This window comes from Salvelinus fontinalis, chromosome 41 (assembly GCF_029448725.1).
Source record: "Salvelinus fontinalis isolate EN_2023a chromosome 41, ASM2944872v1, whole genome shotgun sequence".
NCBI lineage: Eukaryota > Metazoa > Chordata > Actinopteri > Salmoniformes > Salmonidae > Salvelinus > Salvelinus fontinalis.
In genome coordinates this window covers 16,114,582-16,136,515 of record NC_074705.1, presented here as the reverse complement: position 1 = coordinate 16,136,515, position 21,934 = coordinate 16,114,582, and the positions used below count along the sequence as shown (strand labels likewise).

At 40.2% G+C, this 21,934-nt stretch overlaps 2 protein-coding genes across 4 annotated transcripts in view; both read right to left on the bottom strand.

Moving 5' to 3' along the window:
* Nucleotides 1–6,636: 6,636 nt before the first annotated feature.
* LOC129840484 (ADP-ribosylation factor-like protein 4C) lies at nucleotides 6,637–8,435 on the bottom strand. The gene has a single exon (XM_055908400.1). The coding sequence runs from the start codon at nucleotides 7,869–7,871 to the stop codon at nucleotides 7,293–7,295; it is 579 nt and encodes a 192-aa protein (XP_055764375.1). The 5' UTR covers nucleotides 7,872–8,435; the 3' UTR covers nucleotides 6,637–7,292.
* Nucleotides 8,436–19,734: 11,299 nt separating this feature from the next.
* LOC129840411 (SH3 domain-binding protein 4-A-like) overlaps nucleotides 19,735–21,934 on the bottom strand; it is a 31,215-nt gene continuing 29,015 nt past the window's right edge. For all 3 annotated transcript variants that reach the window (XM_055908258.1, XM_055908260.1, XM_055908259.1), the window contains one exon: nucleotides 19,735–21,756. In XM_055908258.1, the coding sequence (XP_055764233.1) occupies nucleotides 21,532–21,756 (225 nt within the window). In that variant the 3' untranslated portion in view covers nucleotides 19,735–21,531. The remainder of the gene's footprint in view (nucleotides 21,757–21,934) is intronic.

Below are 21,934 nucleotides of genomic sequence, written 5' to 3'. Positions count from 1 at the left end.
GACATGTTTTGTTACCCTTCCCCAATCTGTGTCTCAACACGTTCCTGTATAGGAGCTCTACAGATAATTTATTTTACCTCTTGGCTTGGTTTTCAATCTGACATGGACTGTCAACTGTGGGACCTTATATAAACAGGTGTGTGCCTTTCCAAATCATGTCCAATCAATTTAATTTACCACAGGTGGACTCCAGTCAAGTTGTAGAAACATCTCAAGGATGATCAATGGAAACAGGATGCATCTGACCTCAGTTTTGAGTGTCATAGCAAAGGGTCTGAATACTTATATAAATAAGGTATTTCAGTTTTAATTTGTATATATTAGCATATTTTTTTAAATAAAAACCTGTTTTGGCTTTGTCCTCATGGGTTATTATGTGTAGATTGATGAGGATTTTTAATAATTTTTTTGAATCCATTTTAGAATAAGGCTGTAACAACAAAATGTGGAAAAGGTCAACGGGTCTGAATACTTTCCGAATGCACTGTATATACGGACTTATTGGATCCCTTGATAAAGATGAGCAAAAAAGACTGTATAAAATAAATAATACAAATACTCAGCTTTATTTAATGCATTTTTTTTTTTACTATATTAATACAATTGCTCAGAGAAAGAGATGTTGTATAACGAGTAATAAAAAAAATCTTTAGAAGAATGGGGGTCGAAATGATTGGATCCCTTGTTTTTCTGAGACCATTCCTCCATACAGAATCTTTCCAGATCCTTGATATCCTTTCGTCTGCGCTTATGGACTGTCCTTTTCAATTCAAACCACATGTTTTCAATGGGGTTCAAGTCTGCAGACTGAGATGGCCATTGCAAAATGTTGATTTTGTGGTCAATTAACCATTTCTTTGTAGATTTTGATGTGTGTTTGGGGTTATTATCTTGCTGGAAGATCCAAGTGTCAGCCTCCTGGCAGAGGAAACCAGGTTTTTAGCTAGAATGTCATGGTACTTGGTAAAGTTCATGATGTCATTGACCTTAACGAAGGCACCAGGACCAGTGGAGGCAAAACAGCCCTATAATATCAAAGATCCACCACCATATTTTACAGTAGGGATAGGGTTATTTTCTGCATATGCCTATTTCTTTCAACGCCAAACCCACCACTGGGGTTCATGACCAAAGAGCTCTATTTTCATGTCCTCTGACCACAGCATAGGTTCCAATCCAAGTGCAAGTGTCGTTTAGCAAACTCCAGGCATTTACATTAGATGACATGAAAATAGAGCTCTTTGGCCACGCACACCAGTGGTGGGTTGTAAGTCGAACGATATAAAATATCGTCTCTGTCTGATGAAAACCTCATCTCCAAAACAGAAACTTTTCAGGAAATTGAAAAAACGGACACATTTTACCATTAACAAATCTAAAATGACCAAACTGCAGAAGCTATTTTGCATACATTGTCTTGTTCCTAGAGTCATGAAATGATCCAAGTACATTGAGGAGAGTTACTGCTTTCAATACATGCAACATTTTGCACAAATTGAGTTACAAGGTTTTCATCAGACAGCGACGATGAAGGATATCAAGAATCTGGAAAGTTTATGTATGGAGGAATGGTCGAAGATCCCTCCCAATGTCTTCAAATAAAACATTTTAGAAAAAGGCTCAGTGCCATTATCCTCACAAGGTGAGGTATTGAAAGATATTGAAAACAGGGGTGCCAGTAAATTTAACCGTTATCTTTCAAGATTTTTTTTATTACCTGTTAAAAAAATCTCTTTCTCTCAGCAATAAAATAATTAGTATAAAAAAATATAGTTTCCCCCTTTTTTTAAGCACACAATATAGCTCAGTAGTTGTATTATTTATTTCATACGGGTTAAATTTATTGACAACCCTGTTTTCAATACCTTTCAATACCTCACCTTGTGAGGATAATGGTACTGATAATTGTGAGGACAGACACTTGGAGATGAAATACAAACACAATACAATAAAATGCAAATGAATTACTTAAAAATCATACAATGTGATTTTATGGATTTTTGTTTTAGATTCCGTCTCTCACAGTTGAAGTGTACCTATGATAAAAATTACAGACCTCTACATGCTTTGTAAGTAGGAAAACCTGCAAAATCGGCAGTGTATCTAATACTTGTTCTCCCCACTGTATATAAAATATTTATGAATATCTGGTCTTTTATATCACTTGCATTTTTAGAGGCCTTATCAAAGGCTTCCAAACTAGCAATGACTACAGTGCAAAACAGACCAAAGGACATGGCAAATACTCAATCATTACTTACTGACACTCCAATCTGTCCCCTATACACATGTAATTGTTGGTACACTACTACAGTACCACACATCAATGAAATGGGTACATCACTCTCACTAACGGGTGCAATACATGCACCCTCTTACAAGGCACGCCTCAAAATATGTTAATGAGACAAAAGGTTTTAGGTGCTCCAAAAATACAGTAGGGTACTGTATTCTGTGGAGTGAAATTACAGGACCATTCGAAATACAGCAAGTCTTTACAGTAATTTACTGTTAAACTACTACTGTTCTTTGCCATTTTTTGTTTAATTTACCAGTTATGCCTAAAACCAGAGTCCATTGCAATCTATTAATAATTAATACTTTACTATTCGGTTTATTGTATAATACTGAAAATAATAAATACAAAAATCACGGTGTGATATATTTTTGTGTCCCTCCTTTTAAACGCCCCTTTCTTTGAAAGTTAAATGTGTGGTTGGTTAGCATGAACTGGTCTGGGACATCCCACCAGCACCGGCTCCTGAGTGGCACAGCGGTCTAATGCACTGCATCGCAGTGCTAGAGGCATCACTACAGACACCCTGGTTTGAATCCAGGCTGTATCACAACCGGCCGTGATTGGGAGTCCCATAGGGCGGTGTACAATTGGCCCAGCGTCGTCCGGTTTTGGCCGGTGTAGGCCGTCATTGTAAATAAGAATTTGTTCTTAACTGACTTGCCTAGTTAAATAAAGGTCAAATTTAAAAAATGATCTGCCTAAGTCCATTAGCCTCTGTACCTGAGATGTGACTGTGCGCACACATTTTTTGTCACACTGTATAAGCAGTTTTAAAATGTAAGAATGAATGATGTATTTTGTATACCTCTTCACTTTTTAAATATTCTACCTACTACTAAAAAAACATCCTGTCACAACACAGTTGTATAGATATACTCAGAAAAAGAACAGTTTCAATGCAAATCTATCTGCATTGGACAATCAGCCAACAATCTCCACGTTTAAATTACACAGTCAAATCAAATCAAACACACTTACAAACATACCATTAAGTGTCAATACCTCTCAGAGAAGTAAATAAAAGTGTACGAGTTTTGTTAACCAACATTTTAATTTCGAAAAAAATATGAATGTGTCCTACCGTACATACAGTTTGGTTTTTCTATTGTTGGCTAGTTATTATTCTACCAATAATTATTATATATATATCGTTTTTTTAACCTTTATTTAACTACTACCAATGTAAATGAGGAAGTAGCAACTAGAACAGGCTGAGTATCATGCTATTGAAGTGAGAACACATAGGTTGCGGTCCCAACACTTAAAAGACACACGCTCGTCCACTTGCCTTATGCCCTTGGGGGAATCCCTGTCGCCATCTTGGAGGGCGGTCCAAATGATTAGCCAAGCAAGGGAAGTTTGCAACGTAAGCCCCTCAGCCCTCATTTTTAGTCGGCTTTGCGAGTGTACAATTATGTTCACACCGGGGCCTGAAACCATATTTCAATTCGCGACGATTGCACATCTGCTAAGAAAAGTCAACGAAAACTTAAAAACAACATCAATGGAGAAGTCAACATACAAGTGTAAGTAGAAATGAATGCAAATAAGTTTGAAATTGTGCTACTAATGCACATGACGGCACAAGCACGTCTCGTAAAAAGTAAATATGTTTTGTTTGGTTATCTTTTAGAAATTGTAGAAATAAAACATTTACCTTCTTCAGAAGTTCCAGCTACAATAGGCAGGCTAACATTAGTTAGCTATTAATTTGCTAGCTATCATACAGTAGGCGTATATTAATAATTTTATATTTAATATAAGTAGACATGCACTCAAAATTGACTGTAGGGCATATATGAAAACACAATCATTATGTGAAAACACATGGGACCACACAGCCATCATACCGCTCAGGAAGGAGACGCGTTCTGTCCCCTAGAGATGAACGTACTTTGGTGCGAAAAGGGCAAATGAATCCCAGAACAACAGCAAAGGACCTTGTGAAGATGCTGTAGGAAACAGGTACAAAAGTATCTATATCCACAGTAAAACGAGTCCTATATCGACATAACCTGAAAGGCCGCTCAGCAAGGAAGAAACCACTGCTCCAAAACAGCCATAAAAAAGCCAGACTACGGTTGCAACTGCACATGGGGACAAAGATTGTACTTTTTGGAGAAATGTCCTCTGGTCTGATGAAACAAAAATAGAACTGTTTGGCCATAATGACCATCGTTATGTTTGGAGGAAAAAGGGGGATGCTTGCAAGCCGAAGAACACCATCCCAACCGTGAAGCACGGGGGTGGCAGCATCATGTTGTGGGGGTGCTTTGCTGCAAGAGGGACTGGTGCACTTCACAAAATAGATGGCATCATAAGGCAGGAAAACAATGTAGATATATTAAAGCAACATCTCAAGACATCAGTCAGGAAGTTAAAGCTTGGTCGCAAATGGGTCTTCCAAATGGACAATGCATACTTCCATAGTTCCAAGCATACTTCCAAAGTTGTGGAAAAATGGCTTAAAGACAACAAAGTCAAGGTATTCGAGTGGCCATCACAAAGCCCTGACCTCAATCCTACAGAAAATGTGTGGGCAGAACTGAAAAAGCGTGTGCGAGCAAGGAGGCCTACAAACCTGACTCAGTTACACCAGCTCTGTCAGGAGGAATGGGCCACAGTTCACCCAACTTATTGTGGGAAGCTTGTGGAAGGCTACCCGAAATGTTTGACCCAAGTTAAACAATTTAAAGGCAATGCTACCAAATACTAATTGAGTGTATGTAAACTTCTGACCCACTGGGAATGTGATGAAATAAATAAAAGCTGAAATAAATCACTCTCTACTATTATCCTGACATTTCACATTCTTAAAATAAAGTGGTGATCCTAACTGACCTAAAACAGGGAATGTTTACTAGGATTAAATGTCAGGAATTGTGATAAACTGAGTTTAAATGTATTTATATAATGTGTATGTAACGTCCGACTTCAACTGTATGTTTAAATTTATCTTGCAACTCTCGCGTACGCAACGCGAGTCGTGTGGTCAGTGTAACGGATGTGAAATGGCTAGCTAGTTAGCGGGTACGCGCTAATAGCGTTTCAATCAGTTACGTCACTTGCTCTGAAACCTAGAAGTAGTGTTTCCCCTTGCTCTGCAAGGGCCGCGGCCTTTGTGGAGCAAAGGGTAACGACGCTTTGTGGGTGTCAGTTGTTGATGTGTGCAGAGGGTTCCTGGTTCGCGCCCGTGTCGGGGCGAGGGGACGGTCTAAAGTTATACTGTTACATCAGCATGTAACACGGAACCCAATCCGACTGCGTGCATGCGCCATCGTGCATAAATTTCCCCCCACACCAAACACGATCACGATACACAGGTTGAAATATCAAAACAAACTCTGAACAAATTACATTAATTTGGGGACAGGTTGAAAAGCATTAAACATTTATGTTAATTTTGCTAGCTCATTTGTCCTATTAAGCTAGCTTGCTGTCGCTAGCTAATTTGTCCTGGGATATAAACATTGAGTTGTTATTTTACCTGAAATGCACAAGGTCCTCTACTCTGACAATTAATCCACACATAAACCGGTCAACCGAATCATTTCTAGTCATCTCTCCTTCTTCGAGGCTTTTTCTTCTATGGACTTTATATGGCGATTGGCAACTTTCATAAATTAGGTGTATTACCGCCACTGACCTCGTAAGTCTTATATAACCAATGAGGAGTATAACCAATGAGGAGATGGCACGTGGGTACCTGCTTCTATAAACCAATGAGGAGATGGGAGAGGCAGGACTTGCAGCGTGATCTGTGTCACAAATAGAACTGACTTCTATTTTAGCCCTTGGCAACGCAGATGCTCGTTGGCGTGCGCAAGCAGTGTGGGTGCAATAATGGAATAATATAGATTTTTACATTTATTTTTGCAACGAACGCGAGCGGTGTAGTCAGCCTGTAAGGCGAAAGTAAGTGAAGAGGGTGTGTCTTTTAAGTGTTTGGACTGCAGTCTCAAACTTTCTGAGTGTGGGCTAATGACTGTTTCATTAAAATTACACTATAGTGGCCTGGAAATCCGATGATATTACTAAAGACAAATAATTAGTGGAAAACAACTTTGCCATCATTATGATGTCGTCAGGTTTACTTGAGAGAGATGGCAATGTTGCCGTGAGATAGCAAAGTTTGTCAGAAATAGGTAACTTAACAATGCTAATGTTGGCTAGCAAAAATGTTGCACTCTCCCCTCAATCTTAGCTAGCTAAAGTTATACTGCATCTAAAGTCAATCTGGCGACATAACAATAATGACAAACGCGTGTCCTACTAATTATTAGCCTCCTTTCGGGAATGTCATCGTGTTTCCAAGCCACAGTAATGCACTTCAGACCAAATCTTCATCGGCATTTATTGACACTGCATTAAGTAGAATGGGCATCAGTCATGAAACAAACGTTCAAGATAATATTGTGATGAAACGTGCAAAATATGAATAGCCTTTATTTGAAAGACACCTTCAACCCAATATAGGCTATTGTATTCTACTATAAAACAGCACTGTTTGCCCAGTTAGAACGAAATGGACGGTCTCTCTCAAAATCCGTTAGTAACATAAACAGAGCGTGCAAAGTGGAAAAATTAAATTATAAGCACATTTATATTGATTAATGACGTTCATTCCAATCAGGAAATAATGTGGGCTACTCCAGTCTGTCAAAAAGTGCTGTGTAGGCCATTCACTCTTCAGGAGAAAAAAAGTATTGACAAGAAAATATTGTGACGCAGCAACAAACAGGTACCACCAGCCTGCCAAGGACATTTCTGATTGCAAGAAGCAAGCTTTTATTTTCCTTCCTCTGTGTGATTGAATGTAACAGCACAGCTAAAAGTGACGAACTTCACCAATAACTCCAAAGCTATACCGTGTATCATAATAAACCACTGCAAGTGTAACAGTCTGCATAACAAGAATCACCTGACATGCCGACTATAGCAAAAGTCATGGTACAGCTCAGAAGATAGCGGTCAACTTCACAGTAATGACTTTTTATCTCATTTTCTTTTGTTTCAATGATTTCCTTCGTTTCACAATCATTTCATACAGTTTATCCATGCCTTCATGAAGCCCTTCACCTATGATGGCACATGCAGGCTGGACATGGTAAGTGGTAGAAGGGCTGAGCTCATGCAGTGCCAGTTGCTTCTCAATCTCATGGACAGGTAGAGACTTGGGCAAGTCCTGCTTATTGGCTATCACCAGTAGTGGAGTCCCTTGGTTTTCTGCGAATTTGGTCACCTTATGCAGTTCTGTTTTGGCTTCCTCTAGTCTGTCCACGTCCACTGAGTCCACTACGTAAATAATGCCATCCGTGCACCTACTGTACGATTTCCATAACGGTCTTAGCTTCTCCTGTCCCCCGACGTCCCAAAAATGACAACTAATCCCTTTGGCGGTACCGTTACTCAGTTTTATCCTCTCGGTGTTAAATCCGATTGTGGGAACAGTGTTCACAAATTCGTTGAATTTCAGGCGGTACAGGACAGTCGTTTTACCGGCAGAATCTAAACCCAGCATTACAATGTGCAGGGACTGAAAAGCAGCTATGTTAGAAAAACGGTTACCCATTTTACGCACTAGTGAATGAGACGTCCAATAAGAGGGACCTGCTTTATGCTAAGCATACACATAGGCTATAGCTTTCTGAGATCTATATGAAAAAAAGTAATTGTTGTTCCATCTTCTGCTATTGCGTTCTGCAAGCACGCATTTCTCAAGGTAGACAACATGTATGAATTGTAGACGAGCACAATTAAGTACTATCTGAAATGGTTATTGTCATCAGTCCCCCTTGGTCTATCAATAAATGCTGCGATGAGATGCAGTCACCTCTGTCATGTTGTCTCCCGTCGCATACAGCTGCAGCCAACAAATGCTATTCAATAATCGGATGCTGCCTAACAATCCACCACGGGTTGTTGTATTAACATCTCACCTTAACATGAATTAATATGCAAATGCTGACCTTCTCTGAAGAGGCCAGGTAGCCTAAATTCAGAAAATCTCTGTTATCAGCGGAAAAAAAGAACATCCTGAAGCCCAGCGCTGTGGACAGACTGTTGGTTCACAAGGTTGCCACAGGGGTTACCATTCAGCGTTGCGCACACATATTAGTCTACTACACTAGGAGACTCCGCCTTCGCGTAGCAGACAAATCAGGAATGTTATAGACTTCAGTATGGAGGGGCGAAACTTCACATTAACCGTGCCACATGTGCATAGCGGCAAGCAAACTGCACTAAGGGTCAATAGTGAAAGGAAATTTCAAGGTTACAAAACCTTGTACAGTGTTATATTTATTTATTAAAATACATTGCTGTCACCTATGTAAAGCTATGACATGCAAATAAAGATACAAATGAAGAATAGACCTATGACATGACATGAATACTGCACCATAATTGAGGAGGTGGAGTTTAGACACATTTTTACCAGGTGTTTTTCTCAGTTATTTTTTACAGGTGTGCCTATTGCCTTTTTTTACGACCCATGGCATGTTACATTTATATCACATTACACAAAAATGCATGTGTTGCAAAGATTCACCACTAGATGTCAGGACAACTCCCCAGCAGGCTTCCATAGCAAACCAAGTGGCAGGGCTGCCGTTTTATTTTTTATTTGATTTTATATCACCTTTATTTAACCAGGTAGGCGAGTTGAGAACAAGTTCTCATTTGCAACTGCGACCTGGCCAAGATAAAGCATAGCAATTCGACACATACAACAACACAGAGTTACACATGGAATAAACAAAACATACAGTCAATAATACAGTAGAAAAATAAGTCTATATACAATGTGAGCAAATGAGGTGAGAAAAGGGAGGTAAAGGCAAAAAAAAAAGCCCATGGTGGCGAAATAAATACAATATAGCAAGTAAAACACTGGAATAGTAGATTTGCAGTAGAAGAATGTGCAAAGTAGAAATGTAAATAATGGGGTGCAAAGGAGCAAAATAAATAAATACAGTAGGGGAAGAGGTAGTTGTTTGGGCTAAATTATAGATAGGCTATGTACAGGTGCAGTGATCTGTGAGCTGCTCTGACAGCTGGTGCTTAAAGCTAGTGACGGAGATAAGTGTTTCCAGCTTCAGAGATTTTTGCAGTTCGTTCCATTCATTGGCAGCAGAGAACTGGAAGGAAAGACGACCAAAGGAGGAATTGGCTTTGGAGGTGACCGGTGAGAATTACCTGCTGGAGCGCGTGCTACGAGTGTGTGCTGCAATGGTGACCAGTGAGCTGAGATAAGGCGGGGCTTTACCTAGCAGAGACTTGTAGATAACCTGTAGCCAGTGGGTTTGGCGACGAGTATGAAGCGAGGGCCAACCAACGAGAGTGTACAGGTCGCAATGGTGGGTAGTGTATGGGGCTTTGATGACAAAACGGATGGCACTGTGATAGACTGCATCCAGTTTGTTGAGTAGAGTGTTGGAGGCTATTTTATAGATGACATCACCGAAGTCGAGGATCGGTAGGATGGTCAGTTTTACGAGGGTATGTTTGGCAGCATGAGTGAAGGATGCTTTGTTGCGATATAGGAAGCCGATTCTAGATTTAATTTTGGATTGGAAATGCTTAATGTGAGTCTGGAAGGAGAGTTTACAGTCTAACCAGACACCAAGGTATTTGTAGTTGTCCACGTATTCTAAGTCAGAGCCGTCCAGAGTAGTGATGCTGGATGTGCGGGCAGTGATCGGTTGAATAGCATGCATTTAGTTTTACTTGCATTTAAGAGCAGTTGGAGGCCATGGAAGGAGAGTTGTATGGCATTGAAGCTCGTCTGGAAGTTAGTTAACACAGTGTCCAAAGAGGGGCCAGAAGTATACAGAATGGTGTCGTCTGCGTCGAGGTGTATCAGAGAATCACCAGCATTGTGTGGGCCTTTAATGTAACAGCATGCCTCAGGGGTTATTAACTAAGCACCTAATTAATATTTTGTCCATTTATCACAGTTCAGACAGAGCTGCATTTTATTTTCTGATCAGCCTTTCCTAATCATATATGAGGCTATTTAGGGTATATGAGGCTATTATAGGCTATTTGAGGCTATTTAGGGCTATTAGTGAATGCCTATGCTTTGTAACTAAATAGTTTATGCATAAATACACACACTGCAACATATAGACTTGTTGGCCAAAAGGCTATATATTTTGTTTATTCCTACAAAAACGTTTTTTCCCCAAAGAAGCAAACTAATTATACAACTCAGAGAGAGAGAGAGAGAGAGAGAGAGAGAGAGAGAGAGAGAGACAGAGAGAGAGAGAGAGAGAGAGAGACAGAGAGAGAGAGAGAGAGACAGAGACAGAGACAGAGAGAGAGAGAGAGACAGAGACAGAGAGAGAGAGAGACAGAGAGAGAGAGACAGAGAGAGAGAGAGACAGAGAGAGAGAGAGACAGAGAGACAGAGAGACAGAGAGACAGAGAGAGACAGAGAGACAGAGAGACAGAGAGAGACAGAGAGACGGAGAGACAGAGAGAGAGAGAGAGAGAGAGAGAGACTGTGCAACCTGACTCAACAGGGCCGTGTCCCCCACAAGTGGCTTTTTATCCTTGCGTGGCTCATTGATACAGCTTGTGGTGGGAGCTGGGATCAATAAAATTAAGAAAGAAAGCTGAGGCTCATCACAAATCAACACATTGCAAATAATGTTGCCCTGTCCAGCTCCCTAAAGGAAGACAAAGGAGTCTCTCTCTCTCTCTCCCTCTCTCTCGCTCTCTCCGTGTGAAATGTCACTTCTTTATTGGTGTTTAACCAGTCCTACTGCCTGACACCTGAGACATCCTTCCAGCCAGGCTAGCTCATGCATTTTACATTAGCTCTGATGTAAAGTGCTTCAGTGGCATGAAGAGACATCAGCAACATTGATTTCCTTCCAGTTCTCTCAGTTTGCGTCTCAACTGGCTGTCTTTTCCCTATATAGTGCACAACTTTTTACCAGAGCCCCATTGGATGTGGTCAAAAGTAGGGCACTATGTGGGGAATAGGGTGCCATTTGGGATGCAGAGTGACTTTGTTAGTTTTTGTTAGTTTTAAAAGAACATTTTGTAACGGATTTCCTCCTCCTCTTCATCCGAAGAGGAGGAGCAAGGATTCGACCAAAATGCAGCGTTGGAATAGGACATCATTTATTTATTTAACAAGACAAAAAACAAACTAACTTGAATAACTAACAAAATAACAAAACGGAGTAGACAGACCTGGACATGCGAACTTACATAAAACGAAGAACTCACGAACAGGAAAAATGACTACACAAAAGAACGAACTGACAAACAAACCGAAACAGCCCCGTATGGCGCGACAAACACAGACACAGGAGACAACCACCCACAACAATCAATGTGAAAACACCTACCTTAATATGGCTCTCAATCAGAGGAAATGAAAACCACCTGCCTCTAATTGAGAACCATATCAGGTCACCCTTTAACAAGCATAGAAACACATAACATAGACTACCCACCCAAACTCACGCCCTGACCGTCAAACACATACAAAATAACAGAAAACCGGTCAGGAACGTGGCATAACCCCCCCCCCCCCCCCCCCCCTCAAGGTGCGTACTCCGAACGCACCACTAAAAGTCTAGGGGAGGGTCTGGGTGGGCGTCTGACCACGGTGGTGGCTCAGGCTCTGGGCGAGGTCCCCACCCCACCATAGTCAATCCCAGCTAACGTCTCCTCCTTAGAATGACCACCCTCACTCACGCCCTGACCGACTAACACATACAAAATAACAGAAAACCGGTCAGGAACATGACACATTTGGTGCCAAACAAAGTGATTTTAGTAGCCTATGGTTTCTGTATATTACACCTGAAAGCCTGATTAACAGCTAAATGAGGATACATTTAATGTTCTACCTTCTGCTCTATCTAGTTCTACGTTCAGCGAGAGTTTGACATTTCTCCTTCCCTGAAATCGACCCCACACACTCAGAAGTCCCTTCACTTTATCTTTCACTCCATTTCCAGTGTACCTGGTACTGCCTCTGCTATGGTCCAGCGGACACAGCCTGCCTGCAGAGGAGAGGGCACACTACAGGTGGACGGAGAAACAGTGCTGAAACACTGCTGCTATTTTCAGTAGGGAAACGGGAGTAAAATGGACACCACACACACACACACAGACACATGCGCAAAGATGCACACACACACAAGCACGCACGCATGCATGCACAGACACAAGCTGTTGTGAAGCATGATTTGCATATCATCTTTAACCAAAAATGTAGTTAACAGGAAAAAAATGTACTTTATTCTATTCTATACTATTCTATTAAATTATATTTGTTTATAGATTAAGTCAAACGGGGCAGCCTGTCACCTACACACAATTTCTTAGAGGAGCTTGAAATGGTGTGTGGATTAGAATAATATACATATTGAAATGGAGAGCAGAACACTCAACCCATCTGAACACATGGGACCCATTCTGTTGCTAGGCACTGGCAGTTTCAAGAGCCTTGACGTGTCCCTGAGACGAAAGGAAACGTGTCAAGGTATAGACACAAGGATGCATTCCATGGAGAATAGTAACACCCAGTAGACTTCGTTTTGAGCTCAGACTTAAGCAACGATAAAGGTTAAAACCATAGAGATACATTGCAATACAATGCAATTTCATTCTGTGGCTAAAACACAGAACAGCCTATTTTTAATTTCAATTTAAATTCATACTTTTTTTAAAGGGGTGGATCAGCTTTAATATAGCGGAAAGATTGTTGCTTCCATCAATGTAGTTGTCTGCATCATTTCCAATCCCCCATATATGACATAAACATGAATATATATATACACATATATACATACATACACATAGATATATACAGACATGCATATACAGTACATACTTTTTTTAGAATATACCTTTATTATTCCCCGCAAACCCTGCCACCCTCCCCCCAATTGGAGTAAACTAATAAACAATAACACTTAGGCTTCTACCTTCAGTTTATACATCTTATACACATTTTACAGACACAATCTATTTTACAATAGTTATATTTTGTTTGTTTTTAGTCCTTCCTCTATTTACTACTGTATATACATTTTAAGGACCCTGTATGTTTGCATTGGTTATCTTGTTGTTATTAGTCCCACCCTTCAGCTCCATTCAACTCATCGCATCTGTCTCTTAACACCATCCATTTTGTATTTCTTTTTGCCATATATTTTTCAACTGTGCTGTGATGCATCACAAAAGTACTGAACCTTTCTATTCTCATAGCTTCTACAGATTGTAAATTAAAGAGAAACATTTTTGCTAAAATAATTATTATATTATTGATTGATTGACTATGGCTTTTCAAATCACCCAGTATTGCTATCTGCAGCGTTAGTTTTAGGCAAATGTTGCAATTCTTCAGCCATTCCTGGACCTGTGACCAAAAACGAGCAATATATGGACAGTACCAAAATAAATGATCTAATGACTGCCTCTCACAGCAGAATCTGCAGAGCTGGGAAGATTGTATCCCCCATATATATAACGTTCTATTGGTTGCAAGAAATTAGTATAATCATTTATACTGAAACATTTTACGTTTTGGGTCCGGGTTGTTTTGCGTGTCAATTCATAAACCATGTGCCATGGAATAGGTACATCAAAAATCTCTTCAACTATTTTGCAATTTATCTTCCTTACTTTTTCCCCTTTCTACTTGCCTCTTCCATTTCTGTGGTAATTCTTCAATTAGTTGGTTGTAATTTTGGGTAGAGCAGACATTTCCATATGTCTGTGTTAGCTGCATGTGTGACATAATACCACCAGTCCTATTTATGATATAATTTACAAAAATTATACCTTTTTTAAACATTTTATCGAAAAATACGTTTTTTTTTTTTATCAATTAGTATATTTGTTGTATTATTTGTTCTGTATTTTCAGGTGGATTAAACTGAAATTGCGACCAACTTTCTAAGGCTTGTTTAAAAAAATAACAATATTTTGGAGATTATTTCCTTTTCAAACAACCGAAAGTGAGCAGGTGTAATCTGAATAAAGGGAAAAAGGCCATTCTTGAACATGGGCTGAGACATTCCTACCAATTTACTCGAGAACCATTTCGGATTAAAGTATAACTTTTGTATGACTGATGCCTTTAGTGAGAGGTCTAATGCTTTAATATTTAATCATTTCTGCCCTCCGAATCCATATTCGTTATATAAATAGGCCCTTTTAATTTTGTCCGGCTTGCCATTCCAAATGAAATGGAATATTTTTTTGCTCATATAATTTAAGAAGCAGGTCACTAGATGTAGGCAAAACCATAAGCAAATAGGTCAACTTATTTAGAATGACTGTGTGGAAGAAATCTACTGTAGGCTAAATGAAACTCCAGTCATGTTTTTAGAAACAATTACTACAGCACTCCTAGTATAATAATCACTTTCTCATTTGCAGATGTTAGAAGAGGGGATGGTATAATAACCTCCTATTGATTATTTCAAATTTTTAAATGTAACCTTTATTTAACTAGGCAAGTCAGTTTAAGAACAAATTCTTATTTACAATAGCGGCCTACCCCGGCCAAATCCGGACGATGCTTGGCCAATTGTGCGCCGCCCTATGGGACTCCCAATGACGGCCGGATGTGATGCAGCCTGGATTGGAGAGAGAAATAGAGAGAGAGACAGACATAGAGAGAAAGAGAGAGGGAGAGCGAGAGATGGAGAGAGAGGGGGAGAGAGAGAGGGAGAGAGTACCAGTCTCCCTTCGCTGCTGAACCAGTGAGACCTCTAATTAAAGTGTCCCCTTTGTGCCATGGGTGTCCTGTCCTCCTCCCGTCCACCTGACTTGACTCCTACTCTCATGTGCTGACAGTATAATTTACAGAACTCTACAAGACTCCATGGGACCTTAGTGAGAAAGTGAACAGGAAAAGTAACAACAAGGCCATTTGGTATACTGCTTAGGACAGCATTTTTATATGACCAGGCCTAGAGAGTAAGACTACTATAACTACCCTACACTGGTTTCACCTGAAACTAGGTTAGCAGGCTTTTGTTTCCTGGTTAGGTTATTTATTTCCACAGATAAAATCTTTTTGAATATTGTATAAACATTGAATTGAAATCAACAGGATTTAAGATAATCACGGTGTGTAGTGTTGTAGAGTGACTAGACCCTCCCCCTCTCTCTCCCTCAGTGTCAGGCTGTTGGCAGTAGAAACTCAAGTGCTTTCCCCCTCTTCTCAGACAGAGGCAAGCTCACTCCCTTGGCAAGTGTTTATATGGAGAGGTTACCATGGAGACAGCAAATCATCAAAGCAGCACATTCAGCCAATATGTTCTCCCTCACTATAAATTACAGTACTTTATGAGTGAACACACACACATACACTGGTACATGGACACACTGGCATACACACTATAGAGTCACATACACACGTGCATACATGCACGGGCGCACACACACAGAGTCAGGGACAGAGGTGATTATTCATGATCCCAGGGAGACAGGATATGAAATCAAACAACATTTAGTAAATGGGACAAGCATTGCCCTCAGCTCACAACATCTTCCATCTGTAGACTAATGATCACATTATCCTTACCTCAAAAGGGCTTCCTCCATTATAAAACTCACTAGCCTAGGCACCTCTTTTGACTATAACAGTTAATTTACAGTTTGAGAAATTAAAGAACACATGAAGTGAAACATGGGCCTGGGAAACTAAACCCCTGCCCTGTCCCAAGCTTCAATTCCTAAGCTTATCTGAGAAAGTGACGATTGTAGGCCTGCTTTGCATTTGTACTTTGCATTTGCGTGAGGATTTCTTTCACAGCCATCCTCAATGTCCCAATACACTGTGTATGGTCTGGACTGGCCTTAATGTCTCATGGGCATTCATTGGTTTATGCATGATTCACAAGCAGAGGGTCGAACCCCAGACAATGGTGTGACCCTCTCTCTGAGCACGCACGGTGAAGGCCATTGAGCTGTAACCAGGCGACGGGCAAGGAGGAATGTTTATCGCCGTGGTGACTCATATGGAAGCAGGAAGAAGGGAACTGCAGGTGCCCCTCCATCACCATGGGGAGTCTGTCTCCGTTAGGGAGGAATAATTATCATAGATTGAGTTTAATTACAGTTTTTTAACAATCACTTTGGCACTAATTTCAGAACCTTGATGTCATTTTTCAAAACTCTACACACAAAATTCACAACCAATGATCAAAATGCAAATTTTTCAAAACTCTAACACTTTTTCCAATTGCTTGGGTACAATACACATAAAGCTAAGATCATTTGTTCATTGAACTAAAATCAACTGTTCAAAATGACACAACTTAACATCAAAGTATTACCATTTCAAAATGCAATTCACACATTACATCTGAAATGACTGTCTATTAACTTCATTACAATAATCTAACTATCAATTGATGCAACTGCTCAAAATGATAAGTAACTGTTGCATTACCCTTAATGCATAGTAATATGGAAACAGACAAACAATATTCCATGTTTAGATCATGAAAGTTTCAGGATTACAAGATCCATTGACACCAATTACCGTGGAACATGAACCAATTGGACTATATTATCTATGGGTGTAATATTTCATCATCATTCTTTATCAGACACTGTTTCTATGGTCCCATGCACCACTTTTCCAGACCATGTTTTCAGATTTGACATTACTGTACACTCACCGGCCACTTTATTAGGTACACGTATCTAGTACTGGGTAGGACCTCCTTTTGCCTCCACAACAGCCTGAATTATTCACAGTGTTGTACGTTAAGCGATGCCCTTCTGCACACCACTGTTTTAAACAGCTGTTATTTGAGCATTTGTGGCCTTTCTGTTAGCTTGAATAAGTCTGGACATTCTCCTCTGACCTCTCTCATTAACAAGGTGTTTTTGCCCACAGAACTGCCGCTCACTGAATGTGATTTGTTTATCGCACAATTCTCTGTAAACTCTAGAGACTGTAGTGCGTAAAAATCCCAGGAAGGCAGCTGTTTCTGAGATGCTGGAATCACCATGTGTGGCATCAACAATCATACCACGGTCAAAGTTGCTTAGAATACGCATCTTGTCCGTTCTAATGTTAGGTCGAACAACAACTAAAGCTCTCTACTCTATATATTCTATATATTGAGTTGCAGGCAGCCACATGATTCTCTGTTCGAATGTAACCTTCCTTGATGAGCTAAATCAGGTCTGTAGAGCTGATGGCATGACCTATGTCATTGTGTGGGATAATGTCTGGTTCCACCATGCTCAAATGGTGCAAGCATGGTTTCAGGCCCATCCACAATTTACCACCCTGTACTTACCCCCATACTCTCCTTTCCTTACCGCGATTGAGGAATTTTTCTCCACATGGAGGTGGAAGGTATATGATAGGCGCCTTCACGAACAAGCCACCCTTCTCCAGGCCATGGATGACGCATGTAATGACATCACGGCAGACCAGTGTCAGTCCTGGATTCACCATGCCCGAAGATTATTCCCAAGATGTTTGGCTAATGAAAACCACATCCATTGTGATGTGGATGAGAACCTGTGGCCAAATCCACAAGACAGGGTTGATGGAAATATATAAGTACAGTAATCAATCTTTTGTTTTGCTTTTTACAGTAAACCAGGTGAGGAAAACTGCAGTTGGCCTTTACTGTAACTGTTTTTTCTATTTTTGTAGCTAATTCTTTTTGCTTTGATTCAAAGAAACCTATGTTGGGATTTTATTGTATTTCATCAATACATTTCATATTTTGTTCAATGATTCCACTGTGTCTGTAGTATTCTCTCTACTAGTTCTTTTACAGTGATGTATTTACGTGTAGTAGCATAATGAAACATGTACCACATATTTTGTACTACAATATTTATTTATTGTACGAACAACTACACAGTGAAACTATCGGTATCTTGTGTGTGGGTGATCTAAATGAATGTTCCTATGGTAATTCATGATAAATTAGTTATTTGAACCAATGATTCTGCAAGTGCAAGGTTTCTTTAAAGATATGAATGCACAATGCAATGTTTGGAAAATTGGACAGCCTGTGTTACAAGTGATGACCGTTTTGAGTTTTGTGTCGAGAGTTTTGAAAAATGACCACAAGGTTCTGAAATTAGTGCCAAAGTGATTGTTAAAAACGGTAATTATTATTATATAAAGGTGTGACAGGACAGACAGCTACACAATAATAGACGTGATCTATACGTTTAGGAATGCATTGGTGTCTGGCTACTCTTTTCCATCTCCTCTTTTTTGCTCCCCCTCTTTCTCCTTCGCCCTCCTCTCTTTTGATAGATGCACATTGAGCCTGTCCTCTCTCTGTCCAGACTGTGGAGAGGTGAGGGGGTGGCACATTTCGATCAGACCTATGGAAATCACATTGATTCAACTGCTGCAGTGCCCTTTGCTAGGCTCTAATGAGAGCTCTACCTTCAATAGTGGGCACGGAGAAAGTTTCATACATTCAAACATCCTTCTACTGAACTATGTGTAATACCTCGGCTTGGGTAGCCACTCTCATATCGCTTGAACTCAGATCAACCAAGGCCTCCCATGAACTCAAACAACTAGTGACGCAGGTCCTAATCCAGGCACTAGTCATATCCCGTCTGGACTACTGCAACTATCTGTTGGCTGGGCACCCCGCTTGTGCAATCAAACCCCTGCAACTTATCCAGAATGCCACAGCCCATCTGGCTTTCAACGTTCCCAAGTTTTCCCAGGTCAAAAAATGTAAATAAAAGTTGCACTTGTCTTGCTGATAGCTTCTTTACTGAGGAAGAATTGACTTACTACGACCGTGATATGTGGTCGTCTCACCTAGCTATCTTAAGATGGATGCACCAACTTGTAAGTCGCTCTGGATAAGAGCGTCTGCTAAATGACTCAAATGTCAAATGTAACGAACAGACAGTGGCTGCAACCCAATCTCACTTTTTGACGGCATAATTTGACATTTGACTTGCAATTAGACCTTGGCGCAAGTTGGACGAACGTCAAGACGGGACATTTGTTTGTGAGATCCTGTTGCATATAGTATTTAATCCATCCATATATTACAGTGATTTGTTGTTCATTGTAATATCTTTGTGTTTTCATGAATTCCATATTGTTTTAGCTTAATTCATTAATCAGTTACCTCATTAAAAGTACCTTTTTTTATGGGAATACAAAAAAAAGTGGCATTCCTTTTGCAAGTCTACAATTAATTGTGTAATTTAAATTCAGTATGAGATTGATCTCCTAAATCAGCCTGATGCAAGTGCTTAGGAATGCCTTAAATTAGAAAACAAGCCAACTGGCCACTAGCCTAAGAGTCCAATACCTCCTCCTCAGAAAACACTGTAGCCTAGGCTACTCTCTCACTCCTTTGTGTAGGGCCATACTGAGACAAATCACGTTGAATAATGTCTGTGAATGTCGAATCATGGAACACAAATTCCGACCATGAACCTGCCTGACAGAAGCACTTTAGAATTGTCAGTCATTTTATTGAGTCAATACGAACCAACGGGTAAAGACAACAACCAATAGAGGCATCGATGTGCAGAACTTGTCAATCTGTACCGTCACAGACCAGTGTGACCATTTAACTACGCAAATAATACTATCAATATTTCATCTGAAATTCACAAAACATACAAAATACAGCTCTTGCACTGAAAACACACAGTAGCGTTACACGAAGAGGAAGCATGTATAACGATTAAGAGCTCCGGAGTTTGAGCTTTTGATTGATATCATTGAAAATGCAAAACACAGCAACCAAAATATATTCATGAGCAAATCAAGAACAACAAGGCTTCATTAGTTCACCAGCTTCAAAATGGCGGACCAAACAATTGAAACCATCACAGCCAATTTAATTCCTCAAAATAATTGTTCATTCCGTTACTGCCGGTTAAACAAATGAAATGAAGAGACCATGTTGTGAGGTAATTCTGCTTTTCAACTATCATAAAACAAAGAGAAAAGATCCTTGTTGGATACATTATGTAACTATTATTCAGCTTTTTGTGGCACGCATTTTGTCCTAAAGTGAACATAGAGGAAACTAACCAAAGGGGGGTTATTCTGAACTTATGATACTTTTGTGTAGAACAATAAGCTGTGATAGCTAGGCTAGCACCTAACTGTTTTGGCAAGCAAAAAGTACAACGAGGAGTCAAAAAGAGATTTTAAGCACAGGAACACTAAGGGGGATAGAAATAGAAATCCAAAGAGGTTGCGTATAATATAATGCACTTCATAAATCAAGTTTCTGTACATTTTTCATTTGAAATATATCTATATATTTAGTGGAAAAAGAAGCAATAAAAACGAGTGCTATGCCACTTTCTGTAGAAAAAAAATGCGTAGCAAAAGACGATACAGATTAAAAACCACCCTTTAGAAATTGATTGTAACATCAACCATTATGAAATCACATCGATATTGTGGCTTAATAATAATCTAGTGTAAATTCCAATAAGAGTGTTGAGTGTTTAAACCCTCTAGAGAAATAGACCTACAGTTTATATCTATGTGCTCTGTGTGAAGTGGTGGTAACTGGTTACAAAACCATTGTAGTCCTGTGCAACAGGATGGGAGCAGGGTCAAGAGTTGAACGTTCAAGGTATAACAGCTACGGTCAAGGTCCGATTGGTGATTGGTCATCCTGAGGGCTGGAGGAGGCCAGTAGTAGTCCTGCTGGATCCATAGTGCCAAGCTCCAGAGACTCAGTGTGCATCCTAAATGGCACACTATTCCCTATATATCGCACTACTTTTGACCAAGTTCTTGCAAAAACTAGTGCACTACTATGTAGGGAATAGGGTGCCATTTCTGACATAGCTTCAAAAATCTCTGGGTGTGAACTCTAACTTCAAGTTAAACCAAACGTTCACCTAGTCTCCCACTGACGTCAATGCATGACTAAGTTAACATTTCACGTCAGTGGAAGTTAGGAATCACCCCTCAGCTCCTGAGACTCACTACTTCCTACATAGTGCATTGCTTCTGACCAGGCTCCAGCCAAAATGTGTGGCCTACTATGCCTGCATTTACACAGGCAGCCCAATTCTGATCTTTTGTTCACTAATTGGTATTTTGACCAATCAGATCAGCTCTGAAAAAGATCTGATGTGAAAAGATCTGATGTGACTGGCCAAATGACCAATTAGTGGAAAAAATATCAGAATTGGGCTGCCTGCGTAAACGCAGGCTATTTAGGGGATAGGATACCATTTCATACGTAGATGGTTTAAGATCAAATGGCATAGTCCCCCTGTCCTACAGGGCTGAAGGCAGAGCTGCGTAACGTATCTAGGCTGTTGACCAGAATGAGCGTTCCGGTGAGGTGCTTCCAGCGCTTGGTTATGGGATTCTTCATCCGGTCCAGGCCCAGGTGCAGCTCCTGGATCACGTCCCGGTAGCTGTCCCCAATTTGAGCCGCCCAGGTCAGCAGGAAGTCATAGGCTGGCTTCCACATTGACTGTCAACATAGGATCAATCAATCAATTGACTGTCAAAGAACAAACGATCAATCAGTCAATCCAATGTACTTGTAAAACCCTTTAAGATCAACAGAGGGGACAGAGAATCATTCCAAATGCGCGTCTAAGGTCAAGTCTGACTGGCTGATATAAAGGAACACTGCACACAAGAACCAG